Source organism: Gouania willdenowi, chromosome 22 (genome assembly GCF_900634775.1).
Source record: "Gouania willdenowi chromosome 22, fGouWil2.1, whole genome shotgun sequence".
NCBI lineage: Eukaryota > Metazoa > Chordata > Actinopteri > Blenniiformes > Gobiesocidae > Gouania > Gouania willdenowi.
The window spans coordinates 23,181,284-23,201,645 of record NC_041065.1 but is presented as its reverse complement, the minus strand read 5'-3'; the positions used below and the strand labels follow the sequence as shown (position 1 = coordinate 23,201,645).

The 20,362-nt window shown below is 38.1% G+C and overlaps 1 protein-coding gene across 1 annotated transcript; it reads right to left on the bottom strand.

Annotated features, from left to right (window-relative positions):
• Positions 1 to 224: 224 nt before the first annotated feature.
• On the bottom strand, positions 225 to 19,056 carry LOC114456448 (C-1-tetrahydrofolate synthase, cytoplasmic-like). Its single transcript, XM_028438203.1, is given in 28 exon segments — positions 225 to 1,680; positions 2,687 to 2,839; positions 2,921 to 3,028; positions 3,120 to 3,297; positions 3,386 to 3,478; positions 3,480 to 3,487; positions 4,120 to 4,161; positions 4,565 to 4,704; positions 4,826 to 4,937; positions 5,732 to 5,800; positions 5,875 to 6,015; positions 7,100 to 7,176; positions 7,266 to 7,368; positions 7,454 to 7,528; positions 7,613 to 7,720; positions 7,794 to 7,840; positions 7,922 to 8,058; positions 9,928 to 10,101; positions 10,207 to 10,304; positions 10,420 to 10,547; positions 10,872 to 10,983; positions 11,388 to 11,524; positions 11,600 to 11,700; positions 12,075 to 12,211; positions 13,229 to 13,282; positions 14,303 to 14,362; positions 14,602 to 14,686; positions 18,898 to 19,056. Coding segments are annotated over 28 exon segments (2,805 nt in total). The 5' UTR covers positions 18,936 to 19,056; the 3' UTR covers positions 225 to 1,590.
• Positions 19,057 to 20,362: the final 1,306 nt, after the last annotated feature.

The window sequence follows — 20,362 nt, the reverse complement described above, 5'->3', positions numbered from 1 at the left end:
CACACGTCGAGTTCTGCTGTTGCAACATCTCAAGTTTTGTAATTCCTAGTTTTTTCCCACAGGGCGCAACTGCATGTTTCTCTCATCTGCTCTCACTGATGACACATTGTTCATTTGAAGCCCAATCAATCTTTTACAATTACCTGTCTGTGTTAACACTGCATTGACTGCCTTCAGTTTACCAAGCAAAGCAAGTACAAAAAAAACAAAAAAAAAAAAACACATTTCTTTGAAAAAGCTTTTATTTGCTTAGAGTTCACAATTAAACAGAAAACAACGCTGCAGGGGGAAAAAATACCCCAAGAACGACGGGAACATTTTAATAAAACTGCAGATTTAGATTTGAATCGCACACAATTATACAAAATACACTTTTAGTGAAAAATATTTTCACATTAAGACATTAATAATCAAATACATCCCAAAATATGGTGTTAGTTTTCTCTTAAAGCCATTTGAGCATAAATTTGATTTAAGTGATATCAACTATAGTTAAGCTTGGTTTACTACTACACGAGTACTAGTGAAGCAAAAACTGTCACTAGAAGTAAAAGGTGTAACTAGTAAGCATCATATGTTAATAATAATGGGGTAGGGAAAGCCCATTCAGACTTGCCATTGGCTTTTGAAAGTACCAGTATTACAATCAGGGTCCTGGATTTGGTTATGAACCTTCCTACTTAATTTGCATTAGGCCTACTAGTACTGCTAATTCATCTTTTGGCTTTACTAGTAATATTAATAGACTAAAAACAGTGTACTTGTAATATAAATATTTTTGACAAACTGGTGTGCCAAAAATCTCTACCAGTCAAACAATATTTTGTTTACTAGTACACTTACAATAGCTCACTAGTAGTACAAGTAGACTGTTTTTAGTATACTAGTAGTACTAGTCTAGTAGAGCCAAAAGATTCACTATTATTACTAGTAGACCTATGAATTAAGTAGGAGGGATTATAACCAAAACCAGAACCCTGATTTGTTTTATTACTTTCAAAAGCCAATGGTAAGTCTATAGTTGCTTTACCAGTCCCTTTATTAGCATATGGTGCTTATGAGAGACACCTTTCAGTTCCCTAGTGCCACTATTGACAGTTTTTACTTCACTCGTAAAGTCTATTCACGCACTAGTAAACCAAAATTGAGTGCATATACTCTAAACATGAGCACTAGTAGAGCTTAACTATGGTTGATATCATAGATATCAAACGACTTTCCATAGTGAACTTAATTTTGTACCTTCAAGTACCAGTTACAGAAATAATTTATTAGTTGATAAAAAAGGCAATTTTTCTTTTTAAAGTGTGGGGTATTTTGATAAGTAAAACTTCTGTTTTCAGTTAGTAGATCAACAACAAATGGCAAACAGACAAACCACTTTAGAAAGAAGAAACCATTTGTAGCTCTCGAGTTTCAACACAAATGAAACAAGCGACACTTCGGGTGTTTCCAGTTGTTGCTTCATTATATCTCATTAAATGTTCGACATTGTTATAGAAAACATGGAAAGTGTTAGGAAGTGTAAAGATAACCTAAAGCTCGATTATGAGCACCTAGTTTCCTTTAAACAGACACAGAAAAGACATTTTAGAAAAGCCCGTTGACCTGCTCTGTCTCAGGGTCCAGGTCGATGTCGTAGAAACAAGGGCGAGTGGGAAGGCCTGGGATAGTAGGCATCTAAGGACACAACAAACAATTAAGAAAATGACATTAGTCAAAGAACAAAACTTATTATTGTGTATTCATTTCAATCCTTTCTTTTTTTTTTTTCACAGTGCAGACCTGATTTCTTACATGTAAATATCTTACAACGGCCACATGTTTAACAAGTTCCACTCAGTGACTCAGTCTGTGTGAGAACATTCTTGTTGGCTTGTAGCTCACATGTACACAAAGGTGTGACTTTGAATGGAAGAGAAAGGGTGTATGTACTTTAGCCTTGTTTTTTTTGTTTTTTTTATCTCAGTCACTGAATTAAGGAATTAAGTCATTGAATTAATAAAGGAATAATTCAACAAAGTCAAAATTTAAGCATACATTTACTTTTTATAAATTTTCCAAAAAAACTGAAAACAATAAATAAAATATAGCCACAAGCGGTGATAAGCAGCCTTTGCCGCGCCGCCTTTGCTGCTCCACACTGCGCTGCCTAAGTTCATACACAGACATAATATGACAGAGCTACGACAAATTAATTTTTGTTGGCAATTCCTATCTCATAATGCAATTTTGGCGTACTTGGAAGCGCTGGCGCGTCAAATTTTTGCATTTTTTAAAATCAGAAATAGTCAGAAAATAGAGAAGCGCGCGATTGAATTTTGTTGAATTTTTTTGTGACTCTACGTACATAATGGTTAGGTGATTGGGTTCCGACACCGGGAAAGAAAGAAAGAAAAGAAAGAAAGAAAGAAAGAAAGAAAGAAAGAAAGAAGACACCAATGTCCGTTTTCCATATTGAGCTGGTTTAGGGCCGGGAGTTTAACAACTGAGTCACATTTGACACAAGCTTTTGGCTGCACTGTAACAAAGGGCACATTTATTCATTAAATTGATTTTTTTTTTATATTGTAGCTTACTTTAACATAATATTAAATTTCAAATAAATTAAAGAAAAAACTTTTCCCTGTTCCCTGCTGTTTGAACTTAAACATAAAGCTCTGAACAACTCGAGATAATAACTCACCGTGCCAACAAGAGGGAATAAAAACCCAGCGCCCACACTGGCTCGAATGTCTCTGATTGGCAGGACAAACCCGGATGGCACACCTTTTTTGTCTGCCTCGTGAGACAATGACAGGTGTGTCTTCGCCATGCAAATGGGAAGGTGGCCAAATCCCTGAAATCCAAAGAATAAAAAAAAATATTTTGATAGTTCTGCCAAGTTTTCATGTTCCAAATCTTCCCAGCAGCAGCTCACCTGTTTGGTGTACAGCTCCACCTTGTGTTTGGCCTCCGGGAGCAGCTCGATATCATCCGCTCCGTAGATCTTCTGGGCGATTATCCGAATTTTATCAGCAATTGGGATCTACAGTGGGACGAGATACATGGCCATCAGCCTTTAAAGTGAAAGTTGTAAACAAATATGAGAGAAATTTGGACAATGTTGGAGATCATACATCCAAATCATAGAGGAACTGGAAATCACTTGGAGCCTCACAAGCCCTCTGAACAGCGAGTCCAAGGTTCACAGCTCCAGCGCCACCTTCTGCCCAGTGCGAGCAACGCACGGCATCAAAAGCTCCGGCAGCTTTGGCCATTCTGCAGACCAAGTCCAGCTCTGCCTCAGTGTCTGCCCTGCATGACGGAAAGGAGGAAATACACAGCTTAGAGAATAAAATAGCAACACTAACACTATGAATAGTAAAATCTGTAAATGTCATACTTGAAAACCATTGACTGCCACCCACAACAGGAAACACCAAAGTGCTTCGCATTTTCAATCTGCTTTCTCATATTGCTGCAGCCTTCTCCAACGCTCCAGGTTCTACATGAATGGACGCAAACATTTAGAGTTCATTAAAAGTAATCAAATGAAGCATCATCCATCTCTGCTCTATTTGTGTAATGTTTAAATAAATGTATCCCCTTACTCCATCACTGTATTGTTGTTTAATTTATAGCCTTGTTAGAACAACCCAGAATGTAACAAGACTCAAAATATTTTTTACATATTTTTTTTAATAAAACATGAAATGTAATAACTGGTCAATAATGTAACAAGATGCTGAGCCCAAAATGTAAAAACCTTTTGCTGTTAATACATTATGGGACAGGCAAAATATTTTCCCCCTAATAGTGTAATAATTGCATTACACCATAGAGAGTCAATGATTTATGGATTAAAAGGCTTATTGCTTCAATGTAGAGCATGTATCATACACAAATGTCAAGGTTCTCCATTATATGTAAATTTTTGGTAACTTTTTTATTCTTACCTTCATATGGCAAAAGGCAAAATGTTTTTTACGTTTTGGGTTCAGCACTTTTGTTACATTATTGACCAGTTATTGCTTTTTATTACATTTTTTTTTTCAAACAATTTGGGTCTTGTTACATATCAGGCTCTCACATGCCCCGTCAGAATTTTATAATTCAAGGTTAATCAGTATGCATTACCTCCTCCACATACTCCTTAGGCAACGGCATCCCAGCAGTAACCTGAAAACAAGACCAGAAATTAGGAACGACTCCTTTATTCTAAAATGAAGTGAAAAAAAGGAAACGCATGGCAGTGCATGAGATCATCTAATGTCTGCACGAAAATCTGCAAAATCTAAGAAACCACATTTATCAGCAATAACATTATAACCACCTGCAAAATATGTACATCCCTTATTTGTTGCTTAATATATTAGTGGATTATAAAGCAAGTTCTGTAAAGAGTGACATCAAATGATCACTGCTAATTTTAGTGATGCTCCTTTATCTCAACTTCCCACTGGCCTATTTTCCATCCATCTAGCATCAACTCTATGATGAGAACATTAATCAGTCAGAAGTTTCCTCTCATGTGTTGGTGTTTGTCATGTTATGGTCTGGTTATAAGTTCATTCAAACTGACTGTAGGTCCGCCTCCGTGCATCTTCAGAGCTCGGACAGTGGCAACCAGCACCACAACGTGAGGCCTCAGGCCGGAGTAGCGACACTTGATATTGAAGAACTTCTCCATGCCGATGTCAGCGCCAAACCCGGCCTCAGTCACTGTTGGTCAGAACCCACAAAGATGGAGAGATGAGAAGAGGTTGAGTAGAAGCAAACGTTACATCATTCAACAGAAACCTAATAATTTAACAGTGTTTCAGAAATACGGCCCAGCACTTACCCACAAATCCTTCAGGACCCACCAGCTTCAAAGCAATTTTATCAGCCAGGATGGAGGAGTTCCCATGGGCAATGTTAGCAAAAGGACCGGCGTGCACAAACACTGGAGTTCCCTGTGGGAGCAGATGATTCACATTTATAACAAAACCAATAAAAGCTAATAGCTACAGCACTTTATAATGGAGGGAACTAAAAGATCTCAGTGGATCTCAGTGTGTCAAAACTTTTTTGGCTCAAGAACCCCCTTTCTCTTTTTTATGAATCCAAGTACCCCCTTTGTCTGACTACAACATTAGAACACTCTAATCAACATTATTTCAATCATCATTTTGTGTGTGGTTTTGTGCCAATTTGTGTGTTTTTTGCGTCATTTTGTTGTTGTTTGTATGTTATTTTTATTATTCAGCATATTTTTCTCTTTTTTTGTGTATTTCTGTTGACATTGTTGGGACATTGTTGGGAAATTATTCTCTCTCAGTAGGTGTGTTTGGTTGTTTCCAATGACATTTTGTATGATTCTCTGTCATTTTTGTGTATTTTGTATCTTGTATCTTGTGTATTTTTCTCTCATTTAGTGTGTCTTTGTTGTCGTTTTGTGTGTTGCTGGTAATAGTAAGTATTTCTCTCTCTTAGTGCATGTGTTTTTGGTGTCATTTTCTGTATTTTAATGTAGTTTGTTCTTTTTATTATTCTGTATATTTTTCTCTTATTTTGTGTGTTTTTGTTGCATGTAATATTTAGTATGATTGTCAAATTTGGCCAATTAAATATTATAAAACCCCATGCTTTCATTTGTTAATTTTCCTCTCTCTCTCTCTCTCTCTCAAATACCCCCTGTAGTGCCATTGCATACCCCTAGAGTTACACGTACCCCCATTTGAAAAAGAATGGACTATGTAAAACTCACCTCCAAAGTCTGCATCAGGTTTGGTTTGATGGCGTCCCTCATCAGCACCGTTAAAGCGCCGCTCACACCCTGCAGGGAAAATCAACACCGATCACGATATCATGTCTCTAAGGTAGCCATGTGAGGGACCTTTAAACACTGACCAGGTCCTCAGTGGTGATTGGCTGTCCACCCCGGCTGGTGGCTACCACCATCTTCGCCAGACGCTCTCGCATGTCCTCCAGGCTGCTGGTGAGGGCAAGCACTGCCATGATCTCACTGGCCACGGTGATGTCGAATTGGGCCTGGAAAAATTGTAATGAGTGCATATGGTGAGATGTCCAACAGTCCAGATCTATAACCTGAAGCAGTGATGTCATTCAGTGGTTTTACTCCAAGGACCAGAAATGCTTTGGTTTATTCCAAATGGGAAAGAATAGAAAAATCTATATTAATAATCAATTACCTTAATGTGAATGATTTATTCATTAGCTGGGTTTCCATTACAGATTTTCGCAAAATAAAAGCGATATTTCCAAATGTCGACAAAGCGTAATTGCGCTTTGAACGTGTTTCCAATGAAGGTGAGACTTCGCTGCAGAAAGACGGACTCTCCAAATCTCTTTTTAACACCGTATTCCTTTGTTATTTCACGTCTAATGTGGCAGTAATCATTTTAAAGTACAATAATGAGAAATGTCCCGTCTTCTCTTCTGTTAGTGTTTACACGTACCGCGTCATGTTTTCTCGGAGAGCAGTGATCATGTGACCAGGTACGTCACGTGCTATGTTGTGTATTTGCGGAAAAAGTGTTTCCATAGCACTTTTGCAACACATTTTAATATTGAAACGTCTGAAATTCCTCCTCATGAAAGCGTCAAAACTTTTAAAAGATATTTGAGTGTTTTTTTAAATTCAGGAGTTTCCTTTACCAGTTTTTATTGTGCTATCTAGATTTTGCGCATTTCCAAGGGTGATGAAAACCCAGCTATTGAAAACATGTTTCTAAAGCCTGTGAAGGATCTCACTTATTCTCGTCATGTTGATTCTCAAAGCTTATTAGAGGAAACTGGACTTGAAGCTTTGCTCAGAAACGCTTTGCATCTGATTCAAGAGGCTTCTCCTGCTCTGAAGAAACTCAGATCTAGTTGCCCTGAATAAGCTAATTGAGCAAAAAAATATATACAAAAATGTGTATGTACAATGTGCTGTTTTATGTCATGACTGATGCTTTCCAAACAACTCTGTAATCTTAAATCCCTCTGCGGTCCAGATAGGATGCTCTAATGAGCTAGATTTGACTCTGAGATGTGTAATGAAAGGTTTTATTCAGAGACTCATGTGATGCTGGACTCATGAAAAAACACACATTCTGCACAGCTCATTTACCTCTCTTGTGTAGCCCTTTTCAGTTGGTGCCTGGCCGATGGTGATCCTTCTCAGGAAACGATCATTGGTATCTAACACTGATCTCACAAACAAAGACCGTATGATCAACAATAAATACAGGTCAGTTTGATTTACTCATTGACAAACATGATAAATCTCTTTGTACCTCTTTGCCAGGTAACAGAGCTGGGGTCAATGTCCAAACGGGCAAAGCGGGTGATCTCATCTTCAGTGAGAGCCGATGGATCAGTTTTATCTATTCCTAGTTTCTTTAAAAAAAAAAAAAATTATCAGAGAATGCATGAGTCAAGTGGAACAAAAACTCACATTTTTTTAAATTATGTGATCACCTACTTTTAGTCTGTTAATCTGAATTGGAGAAAACTTCCTCTGTCCTGCACTCAGTGGGACCAAGCGGTTATACAAGGCCTAACATGCAGACAGGAGGATTATTCACCTTGTAAAGTTTTGTGTTTTTTTGTTCGAATGCCACTGTGAGAAAAATGAACCCACCTTGTCAGACTGCGTGGCTTCGTGAAACATGCGTGCATCAATTGCAGCAGCCACCAGGTTATTAGCAGCTGTGATGGCGTGGATGTCTCCAGTGAGATGAAGGTTAAACTGAAACAAAAACAGATCACAATGTTCTGGCATTTTCACAAATAGTTCTGATGTGCAAACAGTAGTTTGGTACCTCTTCCATTGGAATGACTTGAGAGTATCCACCTCCTGCAGCACCACCTTGTGGAAGAACAAAATATTACAACAACAGAAAGCCTGTAATGCTAGCAAATCATCCCTGTGTATATTTGGCTGACTCACCTTTAATACCAAATGTGGGTCCCTGGGAAGGCTGTCGGACACAGGCGAACACATTGAGCTTCATGTGGGCTCCCAGAGCCTGTACCAGTCCGATGGTGGTGGTGCTCTTACCCTCGCCCAGAGGAGTGGGTGTAATTCTGGAAGGGGAAAACTCATCAGTCCAAATGTGGGATTAGGGATTTTATCATCAGTCGATTGGGAAAAATTTCCATGTGGCAGAGATCAGTTAAAGGATCCTTACACCCACATGGGGTCCCGACCACAAGGTTTTCATTTTTAAAAAAATTCTGTTTTGAAATGCATCCAAAATACACAGCTGACACAACAAAATGTATATATGTACAACCACATCAACTACACATTAAAAGTACAGACCGCTCATGCAATGTCACCACAACTGTTAACTTGCTTTTCCTTTCTTTTTTTTTTGTTTTTAATCTACATACATAAGAAAAAAAACACATACATGTAAACAGAAACAGGTATATACTGTTACGGCAGAATTTACGGTTGACCTCATTTGAGACATGATTCATTGCTCTGGTTGAATGATGGAATCCAGGAGAAGCATTGATAATTTAATAAAAAATGATTTTATTCTAAACTAAATAAAAGAATACAAAGTGGAAACAAAAATAGTGACCCCCTGGCCAGGCGATCCAAAGACAGAGTGACGAGACACAATATTAAAGCCACGTATATCTCCCCTTAGTTCCCCCCCCTCCCTCCTCCCCCCCCGAGAGATAGGGATAGAGACAGAGAGAAGGAGGGAGGGCAGGAGATTGAAAGAGAGACAGTTTTTACTCCTTGAGTCAAAACAGTTCGCTCCTCGTTATCTGGTTGCTATGGAAACGGAGGTGTGTGCGAACTATGTGTTTGTGTGTATGAATGAATGTGTATGGGGTGTGCTATGTGAGTGTGTGTGTCTGTCCTTGTGGTTGTTTTGAAACTTTGGACAGGCTGTCCTGACCCAGAGTGAAGACAAGTTAAAGTTGAAGACATGAGAAATCACACAATGAAAAGTTACACCCCAAGGCTTAAGGATCAAATATATATAATTAATATTATTAAGCATAACTAATTATTCTGCCCCAACAATACAAAAAACATCACTCAGGCCAGACAGCAAGCAATCAAACTAAAAAAAACACCCTGGGATTGCACTACATGTATCTGATTCAAACAAATTAAGATTAAGGTAAAGTCCTATGACTGAGGAATGGGTCCCATATCTCCTTAAACAGGTCCTCCCTCCCTGTCACTCTATAAATGACGGCTTCCCATTGTACTTAACGTCTCTATCCATTTTTTAAGAGGGAAAATTGGCAGATTTCCAGTGCTGTAATATTATTCTGCATCCTGTTACCAGAGTGAGGCGACACCACAGCCTATGACATAACCAACCCCAGGTCATCTTACACCTGGGGTGGGACCAAGACTGACAATTTATTTGTTAATTTTCCTCTCTCTCTCTCAAGTACCCCATGAAGCACCATCGCGTACCCCCATTGGGGAAACACTGCTGTAAATAATCAGTGAATGTTAAAGATGCCAAAGTAAACCTCTTTTGTTTAACAAAAAAGAATAAAAACTGTTGACTAAATAAAATCTGTGACCGCAGTTGCAACTCTGTGGTTTGATAGTAGACAATAAAGCAGGGAAGAAAAGCTCTCCTAAGGGGCATTTACTCTCCCTTAAACAGTACAAAGTACAGCACAAATTGGCATTTTGACAAAAAAAGCAGGCTGAATGCTTCACTGGAACAGAAAACAATGGGCTGTTTACAAGCAAATGGGGGGTGTGTGAGATAATCAATCACGTGATTTCAAGATGGCAGAACACATGTTCTAAAACAGTAAAGTACTCCCATTTTTAAAAGTTAATAAAACAAGTGCCAAATAACGTGTTTTGTTAAACATTGATCTTCTAATGAGTATTAAGGTTTTAGGCCACATTTGTAAAAACAGTATAGGATCCCTTTAAGGAAAGAACCCCTGACAGCTTACCCAGTGACCACCACATATTTGCCGTCTGGCTGTGACTTCAGCCTCTTGATGATACTCAGCTGGACTTTGGCTTTTGTCTTGCCGTAAAGCTCCACCTCGTCGGAAAGCAGGCCAACCTCCCTGGCCATACGGTCGATGGGCTTTGGCACGCAGGAGCGAGAGATCACTATGTCACTGTTAGCGTTACAAAACAAAATAACACAAACCACTTTATTAGATGCTAGAAATCCTGAATTGAAACGTTAAACAAATGACAAAGAATTAATAAAAGTTGCATACCTTGGCACGGGCATCTGGAGATTGAGCTTTGTGTAGGAAATGCTCCACTTTCCTGGTTGATGGGTCTGCAGGAATCGCTTTGCACTCAACACAGTGTTCTACAAACACAATGGAAAATAAGAGCTCTCAACCATTTAGACCTCACGCAACATATAAAATGCTGTTTAAAAAAGGTAAAAACAGGGTTTTTAAATCTTTTTCTTTTTTTCTTACCGACATCAACATAGCCACCGTCATCGGCCCCACTCCACCAGGCACTGGTGTGAGGAAGCCGGCCTGCTGCTTGGCTGAGGCGTATTCCACATCTCCCACCACACGTTTCCCACTGGGTTTGGACTCATCTTAAAGAAAGAGGTGGGAGATATTGAACAGATTACCTTTTTACATCATAAAAGACACAAAAGCACAGATACAACACAAATATTCTCAAAGGGTTTATACTAAATGTCTTAAGCGACAATAATTTGATAATCTGATGATTATTTTGATCTTAATGTGCTTGAAATATGCATCCCTGATCTCAGTGAGAAAACAAGAACATTATGTGACAATGCCAATGACCTACAATATAGTGCTCTTGTATCGTTTACTCATGCAAAAAAAGATGCATGAGTGCAGTTTTGTCTGGTAATGTAAGTCCATGTGTACAATGACAGGTGAATAACCTGGAATGTGGTTGATTCCACAGTCAATGACCACCGCCCCTTTCTTTATCCAGTCCCCTTTGACCATCTCTGCTTTTCCAATGCCAACAACCAGGATGTCAGCTTTGCCCACCTGACAGGAGAGAACAAAAGTTTGGCAGGTCTCAGTTAAACTAACATTTGAACCAACTGGTGATGCAGAACAGAAACTTAATGATTTTGCCTCAGGGGGCAAATTAGAAAACTCTCCTAGTAACTCCCAAACATTTTCATTTATTCTACTTTTCATCATAGACCTATTCACAGAAAGGAAAATATGAGATCTTCATTGATTGAAGCAGTTTCTATTGAGAATGCACTTAAACTGTGGCGTCCAGCATTTAAATGATTGATGGCAGATTAACACTTCTTACCACAAATCATATTTTAATTAGACAAAGATCATTCCGTTTTTTATATTAAAATGCAGTAGGTAAAGCGAACATAACTAACGTCATTAGATCTTTGTTTTTTCTTATAATAGCAACACGTTTGTACCTCCGCAGCAAGATCGGCGGTTCTTGAGTGGCAGGTGGTGACGGTGGCATGGCTCCACAGCAGCAGATCATGCATTGGGGCGCCGACGATCTTACTGCGGCCGATCACAACAGCTCTCTTTCCTTGCACAGACACGCCTGCACAGACAAAAGAGTTGTTCACTCACAGGTGTATTTCTATGAATTATTAGGCCTTGAGAAAGGATTTGTTACCGGTCTGTTTGATCAGCTCCATGCAGCCATTTGGAGTGCAGGGGATGAAGCAGTCACCGAGATCTCCACGAGACAGCCTCCCAGCATTTATGCTGGTCAATCTCGAGGTGGAAAAAAAAGAAGCATAATTCAAGAATAATCTGTGTCGACCCATGTAACTCTGTGCCTGTCTCTTTAAGAGGACGGAGGGAGCCCCAGCTTGATCACCTGGGCCAAGGGATGCATGGTGAATTTAGCCTAAACTGTCAATCATTCTAAGGCTCGAATTATTGTGTGAAAAACTATCCTCCTCTTATGAAACGTTTCCCTTATTTGCCATAACCCTGAAGCCAGGCTATTACATATCAAAGACATACTGTAAGTGTGAGCTTGTATCCATAATATTAAAATAATTTCCAGTTATTTCTAAATAAAAATGTATTTGAGTGAAATAGTGTGATATGAGCACACTAATGTGCATCGTGTGTGTTTTTACCCATCGACATCCTTCTCTGGGGCTACAGCGTTAGTAACCTTTTCAGTGTTGATCTTATGGATGGAGTCCAAGGGCAGCTGAACAATGAGCCCATGAACAGAGGAGTTCTCATTCACTTCTGTAATGCTGTGGAGAACCTGAAAACAGACGTCACGTTCACACCCTACGCCTCTTTCAGTCAGCGCTCAGCACAATATCAGGTGTTTTTTTTTTTTGGTAAGTAAGAAAACTACTATAAGCCCTGATGTTTGGACTGATGGGAAAGATTATGACCTTCAGCGAGCACTAAACTCATCATACTGTATGTGGATGCAGAGAAAAAAATCTAAGCTGTACACCGATCTGATCGGCCGATATTTTGCATTTTATGCAATTAATGTGATAGGCTTAATTCGCCAATCCAATGTCATTGTTGTGATGAAACTTTCTGCAGATGTTCCCATCGCATTGTTTTATCGTCTCAAAAGTTGTTTGCTTTACGTGACACAGCTTTATTTCACTCGTATTTGTGCACAAAGGTGAAATCCTATGAGTGAATGGCCAAAATGTCTCTCGGTTGGAGCGAAGCGGCTGAGCGCCGGACTTCTTCACCAGTCTACCGGCTCTGAAAGAGGGGGCAGCGTCTGCCGTTAGTGTCTGTGTTTGTATGTGCGCGCGCGCGCTTGTTTCTTGCGTTCCTGTTTACTTTCGCTTTCATACCGGAGACTTCTGTCCGTTTCAGGGCGATGGTGGATACAGAACTCCCTTGCTTCACAGCAGTCAGAGTATGACATGGGACTACAATTTATGGGCATACAATTTATAATCGATATGCTCCGGTGAACACTCTCCCTCACTCCGCACACTGGTCAAGCAGTTAAAGGGCCACACCACCACACCACACTGAAAACAAATGTTATGTTCAAATCCTGCATGGAAATTTTTCAACTCTTCCACACTTAGGTCGCGAATCATGGTACTGTTTGATTTTCCATGAATCTGTATCAGGTACTTCCGAAGGAATTTGGTTGGTACCTAAAAAAGACAAACTAAATTCATATGATCGGATCTGTGATGGTGTTTTTAAACTCACTGATCGGTGATCGGCCCAAAAATCCTGACCGTGTAAAGCCTAAAAAAATTCACGATGCAGTCCCATGTTAAATTATTCTCACCTCCTCCTCTGTTGCAGTCTTGGGAAGCCTCATGTGTGTTGCATCTATGCCAATCTGCAAAGGAAAAAAAAAAATGTCCGTTTTAACCAGGGTTGGAGTCACCTACATTTTTCAATTACAATTACATCTTCAATTATCCATGTTAAGTTACAACTCAATTATGATTATGGCAACCAGCATTTTTTTCAATTAAATTACAATTATTTTTCCCCTGAAAGTCAATCATAATTACCTTTAATAAACAACCCTCATAAAACTTAGCCTTCCTCTTTTCTTAGCATGTCTTATAATAACGGGTAAGTTTTGTCCCATGTCTTAAATCAGCTGTAAAATATACTGAAAAACATTATCTATCATCTAATTTGATTCTATCTCCTTGGTTACTTTGTTAGGCTTCATTATACATGAAATAATGGTATTTATATTTTTGGTGTGGGCGTCTAAGCCTTTTTTGTGTCAGTTTACCCCTTGATTTCAATTGTTTATTTTTTTTAATGGTAAAATGATCCTGAAGAGAACTGACAGGTAGTGGGAAAACTCGATATGGAACATTTTAATAATTATTAATGACATACGTGTTAGCCAAAGAACCGTAACATGGTTCCTCAGGTTTGTGTTTCATTAAATTGTATGAATGAAAATGAGAGTTTTTAATAGAATTTTCATGCTAAATACAGAGTCAATTATCTGAACTCAATTATAATTAAATAAAAAGTGCAATCAAAGCAACTCCCGCAAACTTTTGATTTATTCCACTTTCGTAGTCGACATATTCACGGAATGGAAAAGATGAGGTCTTCATTGATTGAGACTCTTAAAATGTTTTTGAAAAACATTGGCGATGAGCGTTAAAAAGATCGATGGCAAATTAGCACTTCTTGCCACAAATGATGTTTTAATTATTAAAATGCAGTAGGTGACTAAAAAATGTGTCATGGTTCCACAAGTTTGTCTTTAATTAAATCGTATGAATGAAAAGGAATTAAGTTGACAGTTTTTGTAGAATTTTCATGCTAATTACAAAGTCAAATATCTATCAGTTTATTTTCTCAGTGAAAAGCACATATTGGCTACCTCTGCTGCAGCTTTCATCTTCATGCTGATGTACAGGTTGGAATCGTCGCGGTCTCCAACCTATGAGAGCAAAACACAGCCCATCACCTGAGAATGAGCAGCTTTCAGTAACAACACATTACACTCACTTTATGCTCGTACACAAGTCCCCTCACATGCACACACTGAAGGATCTAAAGCCTTACCTGTCAGCTGTCCAAAAAAAAAAAACATTACAAGGAAGCACAAATCAAAGTTAACCACTAATACGTGTTTTAATATGGATTTGTTGTGACAACAGCAGTGGGACCTGATGTTACCTGAAGAACCACGAGGCCTGGTCTGAAGCTGGAGTCCATAAGTTTCATCTGCTCCACATCTTTCTTCAGACGCTCCCTCACCTGCCTGACAAGGTGAAAGCATAAAACAAGAGATGACATTTAATGTTAACAGTTTTGGCATTACAGAGTAAATAATCATAAAATTGGGATATTTTGTCTGTTGTGTCACTTGTTTATCAGAATCAGAAAGGCGTAGACAAAATAAACCTTTGCTTCCACTCTGATACAGTAAGATGTTGTGTGGCGACCTTGGTAGGTCTGGTTCAGAAGACAGAAAGTCTAGGTGGCGATGGGGGAGAGGAGGAGGAACGGAGTGTCAGATCTGCACACATCCATTGTGAGAATAGAGTCACAATCTTGAGCTGGAGTGTGGAGGGAGGCCAGTGGATGATAACGATTTGTTTTCATTTCAGGCTAGCACTGTTTCAGTAGCCTTGAAGTCTCTGGTCTCACCAGTAAATCCAATAATGTGGCATCAAACCGCCGACCGAGCATTCATCCTCTCCATCCTCTCCAAGATCAATTCGATTCCACGCAAACGCTCCAAAGTAGCCTCCTGCTTACTTTTGAGTTCGTTTATCATGACAGTCTGAGAGTTCAGTGCTCTGCCCCATCCTTCAGACATGACTGGCAGCTTTCCCAAAACAGTTGCCAACGTAATACAGACTTTGCAGTAGATCAGGAAACTGCCAGCTCCAATCAATAGCATGCCTACTACCATAAATCCAATCACGTAGATGTCCACCATGTGTTGAACGGAAAGCATGGACAGACACACAACCCTCCACTTGTATCCGGCCGCAAACGTTCCATCTGGACATGCGGGCTCACCCGGCCCGATCTTCTTGTTGAAAAAAATTGGGTTGGTAGCATTAAGAGACCAGTTGATCAATTCCATGTTTTCAGTTTTATGATAATGCAGAGAGAGTCACCTGTAGATCCATACGACAGAGACAGCAGACAAAACAAAGCAGGGAAAGAGAGGAGAGAGAGTGGGAGCAGAGAAAAATGTGACCGCCTTCACCAAGAAGCAGAAGAGAGATTTGCGGTAGAAAATATTTTCATACTGGGGAACATTTTACTCTGTTCCATGCGTATATTAATCTTTGGTACTTTGGTAAGAGATACAGATTCACTGAGAGTCCCTGCTGGATCTTTAAGCAATGTGTTCACAAGTCTAGAGTGCAAGAAATGTGTCAATAATACCTCCTGAGTTAAAAGATAAGCTACAAAAGAGGTTAAGTAAATGACACTGAACCAATCAAGGATGCTCTAAATCTACTCAGATTGACTTAATGGTGAGACACAAATAATGGGAAACTTGTGTTTTTCTTTCAGTGCCAGCCGGACTGTATTCACTATTTTGTGAAACCATGAACACATTCCTACAGGCTTTATTGTTCTTATTTAGGGATGTAATGATTCACTCAACTCGCGATACGATTCGATTCACGATACTGGGTTCTTTTTCTTTTTAAAAGTGCAACTGAAAATGTATTTTATGCCTTAACAATTGGACTTTAAAAAAAAAAAAAAAACAGTCTGCATTGTATATACGTCAGATATTTGTTTGGACCAGCAGAGGGCGCTGGTAACCCAGTGGTCGGTTGGCATGCAGCTAATTTGTGCAGTGAAGAGTAGATGCTATGCTAGCAGACAGAGCTAATAGAAAAACGTGACTTTTACAGAGATTCACGTAATATTACAGATATTCTTTCGGTGCTAAAGGGGTAAGGAATCATTTATGAACATGTTTAAGAGTAGAAGGTGGCCAGAAAGAAAGTAGTAGCAGATTCCGCCCGCCGCCTCAGCATTTGGACAAGAGAAGGATAAATATATATGTTTGAAAAAAGTACTGCGATTCAATTTTCAGAAAATCGATATCAACCGTGATACCTATGAATCGATTTTTAACTGCCGTACGATTAATCGTTACGTCCCTATTCTTATTTATAGGGGGTTAAAAAAAAAAAGCAAAAAAGGATTGTGTTTCTTTTTTTTTTAATGCAAAAATTTAGTAGGATGCAAAGCATTAAATTTCAGGAATTGTGCAAATTTATGATTAGGAATTTATCTAGTGGTCTCAGTCCCAGCACAACTTGATCAATAACCATATTGTATTGTGTTCTTGTTTTTTTATACATACATATACAGACAATAACTTCATACTCAGATTATCTTAGACATATTTTGAGAAACAGATGCTTTTTCATTTCCATTCAGACATCAATTTTGTATGCATATTAACATACACACTTGAAAAAAGAATAAAAACAATGGAAAAAACATCTTCATCCCCATACGGTTCTTGTCTACAATTTAATTTTCTTTTCCCTTTTTCTTACAAACATTATTATTCATCTCAAACTTTCTGAAACCATCTTTGCACCTTAAAAAATGCACTTAGCAGATGAATTGTATCACTGCTAATCAGTTGAAAGTACAGTACTCGTTGTTACTCATCTACCAGTGTCATATGTCTGTGTACACAGAGGGCAGAATACTTGAATCCTCTCTTCAGTCCAAAAGCATGAAGCTATCACTGCAAAGATAAAAAGGTGAGCTGTTTCACTGCAGGAACAGTAGAACTGAGGACATTATGGGATGCCTCTTGAGTCTTTAGTTACAGAAATTGACTAAATTAGTGACTTGAGGGCCAGTTAACAGACTACACACACAGTCATGTCTTGTGACCAGCACATGCTGTGCAGTGTTGCAAAGACTACACAGATTTCCCCAAATATACTTAAGCAAAAGCACCACATGGCAGAGATGTAAAGAGCACTGATATACCCTACCCAAGTAGAAGTACTGTTACTTGATTGAAATTGTACTCAAGTACAAGCAAGTCGTCCATAAAATACTCAAATAAAAAGTAGCTCAATTAAATAGTACTCAAAGTAAAAGTTACTAGTTACTTTCACCCCCCATGTTATTTTTTATAATAAATCTTGCCACGGTTCCCTTGCATACAGTAAACATCTCGTGTATAAACCTAAAAAGGAAGAGACCAAATCTTGCACAATTGGAACTAGGGGTATCCTGATCCGATATTGATATTGCTGCGATATCAGCCAGAAAATGAATATTGGATTTTATCCTACTGCATCTAAAATCTCTGATGTAAGCGCTCCGATAAGTTTTTGTTGTTTTCGTCCCCGCCCTCAGTCGTTCCCACCATATACTGACAGTAAAAAATAACTGGTCAAGTGAGCTTGAATTGTTGACTATTGTTCTCTGTTTGAGTAACATCACTTGATCAAGCCTTTTCTAACATTCCACACTACAAAATAAGTAATAAAAGTATGAATGAAGTCTATGTGCATGTAAAAAATAAAAACATATAATGTTAAAAAATATGTGCACCCCCTGAGGTGTTTAAGTACCCCTAGGGGTACACGTGCCCCAGTATGTAAACCACTGCTCTAGGTATAACTACATTTATGAACTTTAAACAGTGCCATGTGACAACATAATAATAAGTAGGAACCACAACATGAACCCGAACCAAAGAAAGTGGTTGAGCATTGATCAGAAATGGCACGATTAAGAACATATGGATTATGTTCAATGTGCCATGACACGGAAATATAAAAAATTATCACAAAAAATTATAATTTACTCAGCAGAAGTTGGGTGTAGAAATGTAACAACTTACTTCACTTCTTTTAAAAAGTACAGGTAAATTTACTGATTCAGAAATAAAGAAAAAAGTACAAAAAGTACACATTAAAGCACCTCAATTACAGTAACATGAGTACTTGTAATCAGTTACTTTTACCTATGCCACATGGATACAAAAAAAAAAAAAAAAAAAAAAAGTATGGAAGTTATTGGTGTATTTTTTACGGTGTTAATCAGAGTGAGATCTGTGGACCAAAGGGACAAAGATCAGCTTCTTCTTACATAACAGTTCTCAACTCTCAATCATTTCATTGGATCAATAAAACACATCAGTAAACTACACAGTCTGCAGCCACAGGTATAGTTAGTTAACATGGCAGTCAATGGGGCACAATGACACTTCATGGACATGCTTGATTCTCGTGCGCAGCATCACGTGCAACCAAAGCTACAACGTGTAAAACCACAATAAACAGTCGGAAAAAAATAAAATAAAATACAAAACTACTTCAAATATGAACATTCCAGCACAGAAGGTGTAGAAAGCTCCTACTGTACAATTTAACTGTAACGTGGCTTAAGTTGTTAGCTGCTAGTTTCGCGTTTAGTCAAATTAATAATGTCTTGTTATGTATTAAAGCACTAACTTACGCAGAAACCTCTTTGCCGCTGATGACCTGAGCTTCCATGCTGTTGGTTGAGTGAGTCCACGGAGTTTAAATTGTCCTCTTTGGTCTATGTGTGTGTGAAATAAAAGTGAAGCGTGGTGATGAACAGGAGGAGAAGGCTAGTAGCCTGTAACCTGCGTTGCCAGGTCCGACTGGATTCCCGCCTCTAAAATCAGGAAACATAGTCCCTAAACCGCAGTATTTTAGTTTTAACCGTGTATATATAACAGAGCTATTACAGATTACAATTGCAGAAAAACAAAACAAAACAAAACAACTTCTCATAAAGTAAGATTGAACGTACAACATTGTAGGCTAAAGTTGCCCTTTGCTCTGTCATTTTAAATATTTATAAATATTCAATAACATGAAGTATTGTTACTTTGCTTTATCCCAAGTTTAATACATTAATTTATAAGAGTTTTTCTATTTTTTCAAATTTTTTTTACACCATCCATCCATTTACTTGCTCCTTTTTTCAGGGTAGCTGGGTTATTATGTCATTATTAATAATGAAAAAAAAAAAAAATCTAAATATTTTTCCAGAAATGTTGCATTTATTATTTCATTTTACATTTATTGTTTTTATTTTATTTCATTTTATTTTTTACGAGTTTGAAAGGGAGTAGTCATCACATTTGTATTGCAGGGATCCCATACCAACATTATTGTACTTTTTATTTTACTGTACATATAAGAATAATCGCAGAAGTGAGTTTGATTTTTATATTATGGTGGCAGTTGTTTTGAAAACCACTTTGTGATTGGTTTTTAATATTTATTAACATTTGTGGAGGAAAGACAATGTATAGTATTCACATTTACCAGTTACACCGACCAAGCATTTATATTCAAAATATACAGGTAGATGCTTTTTTTTTTTTTAAAAAAAATTGGAGAATAATTTAGATTATGTCTGAAGATAATAGCAAAAAAGATGAAAAAAATCAACCACATTAACAGAATATACAAAGATTGCTGAAAATACACAAAAATGACTATCAAGATCTAAACAGAAAATAAAAAACCAAAACCAAAATAAATCAGAGGTTAAACTCAAAAGACAAATTTCCAATATTTGGGAAATTTTTGCAGCAGGTGTAGACTGGCCAAACTTAACGGTACTTTTATCCTTTTCATTCAAAAAACTGTGGAGCAACGTGGCTTCTTTTTTAAATCTACTTTTTTGTTGTACAAAACCACCTAAATTAAAATACCCCGCAAAGTACCAAACCTGGCAACGTTGATCCAAACCGCCCTATATTTAAGAAGTGACGACATATGCGTAAGGGTAATACATAATATAATATGATGTTAAAGAAATATGCGTAAAATGTTTCCAGAATAGTATCTATGGCCCATAACCAATAGATTTAAGGGGCGGTACTAGTTACAGTCTGTCAACTCCAACCAGCCAATCATTTATTAATTAGACCCACCGGTTGGAA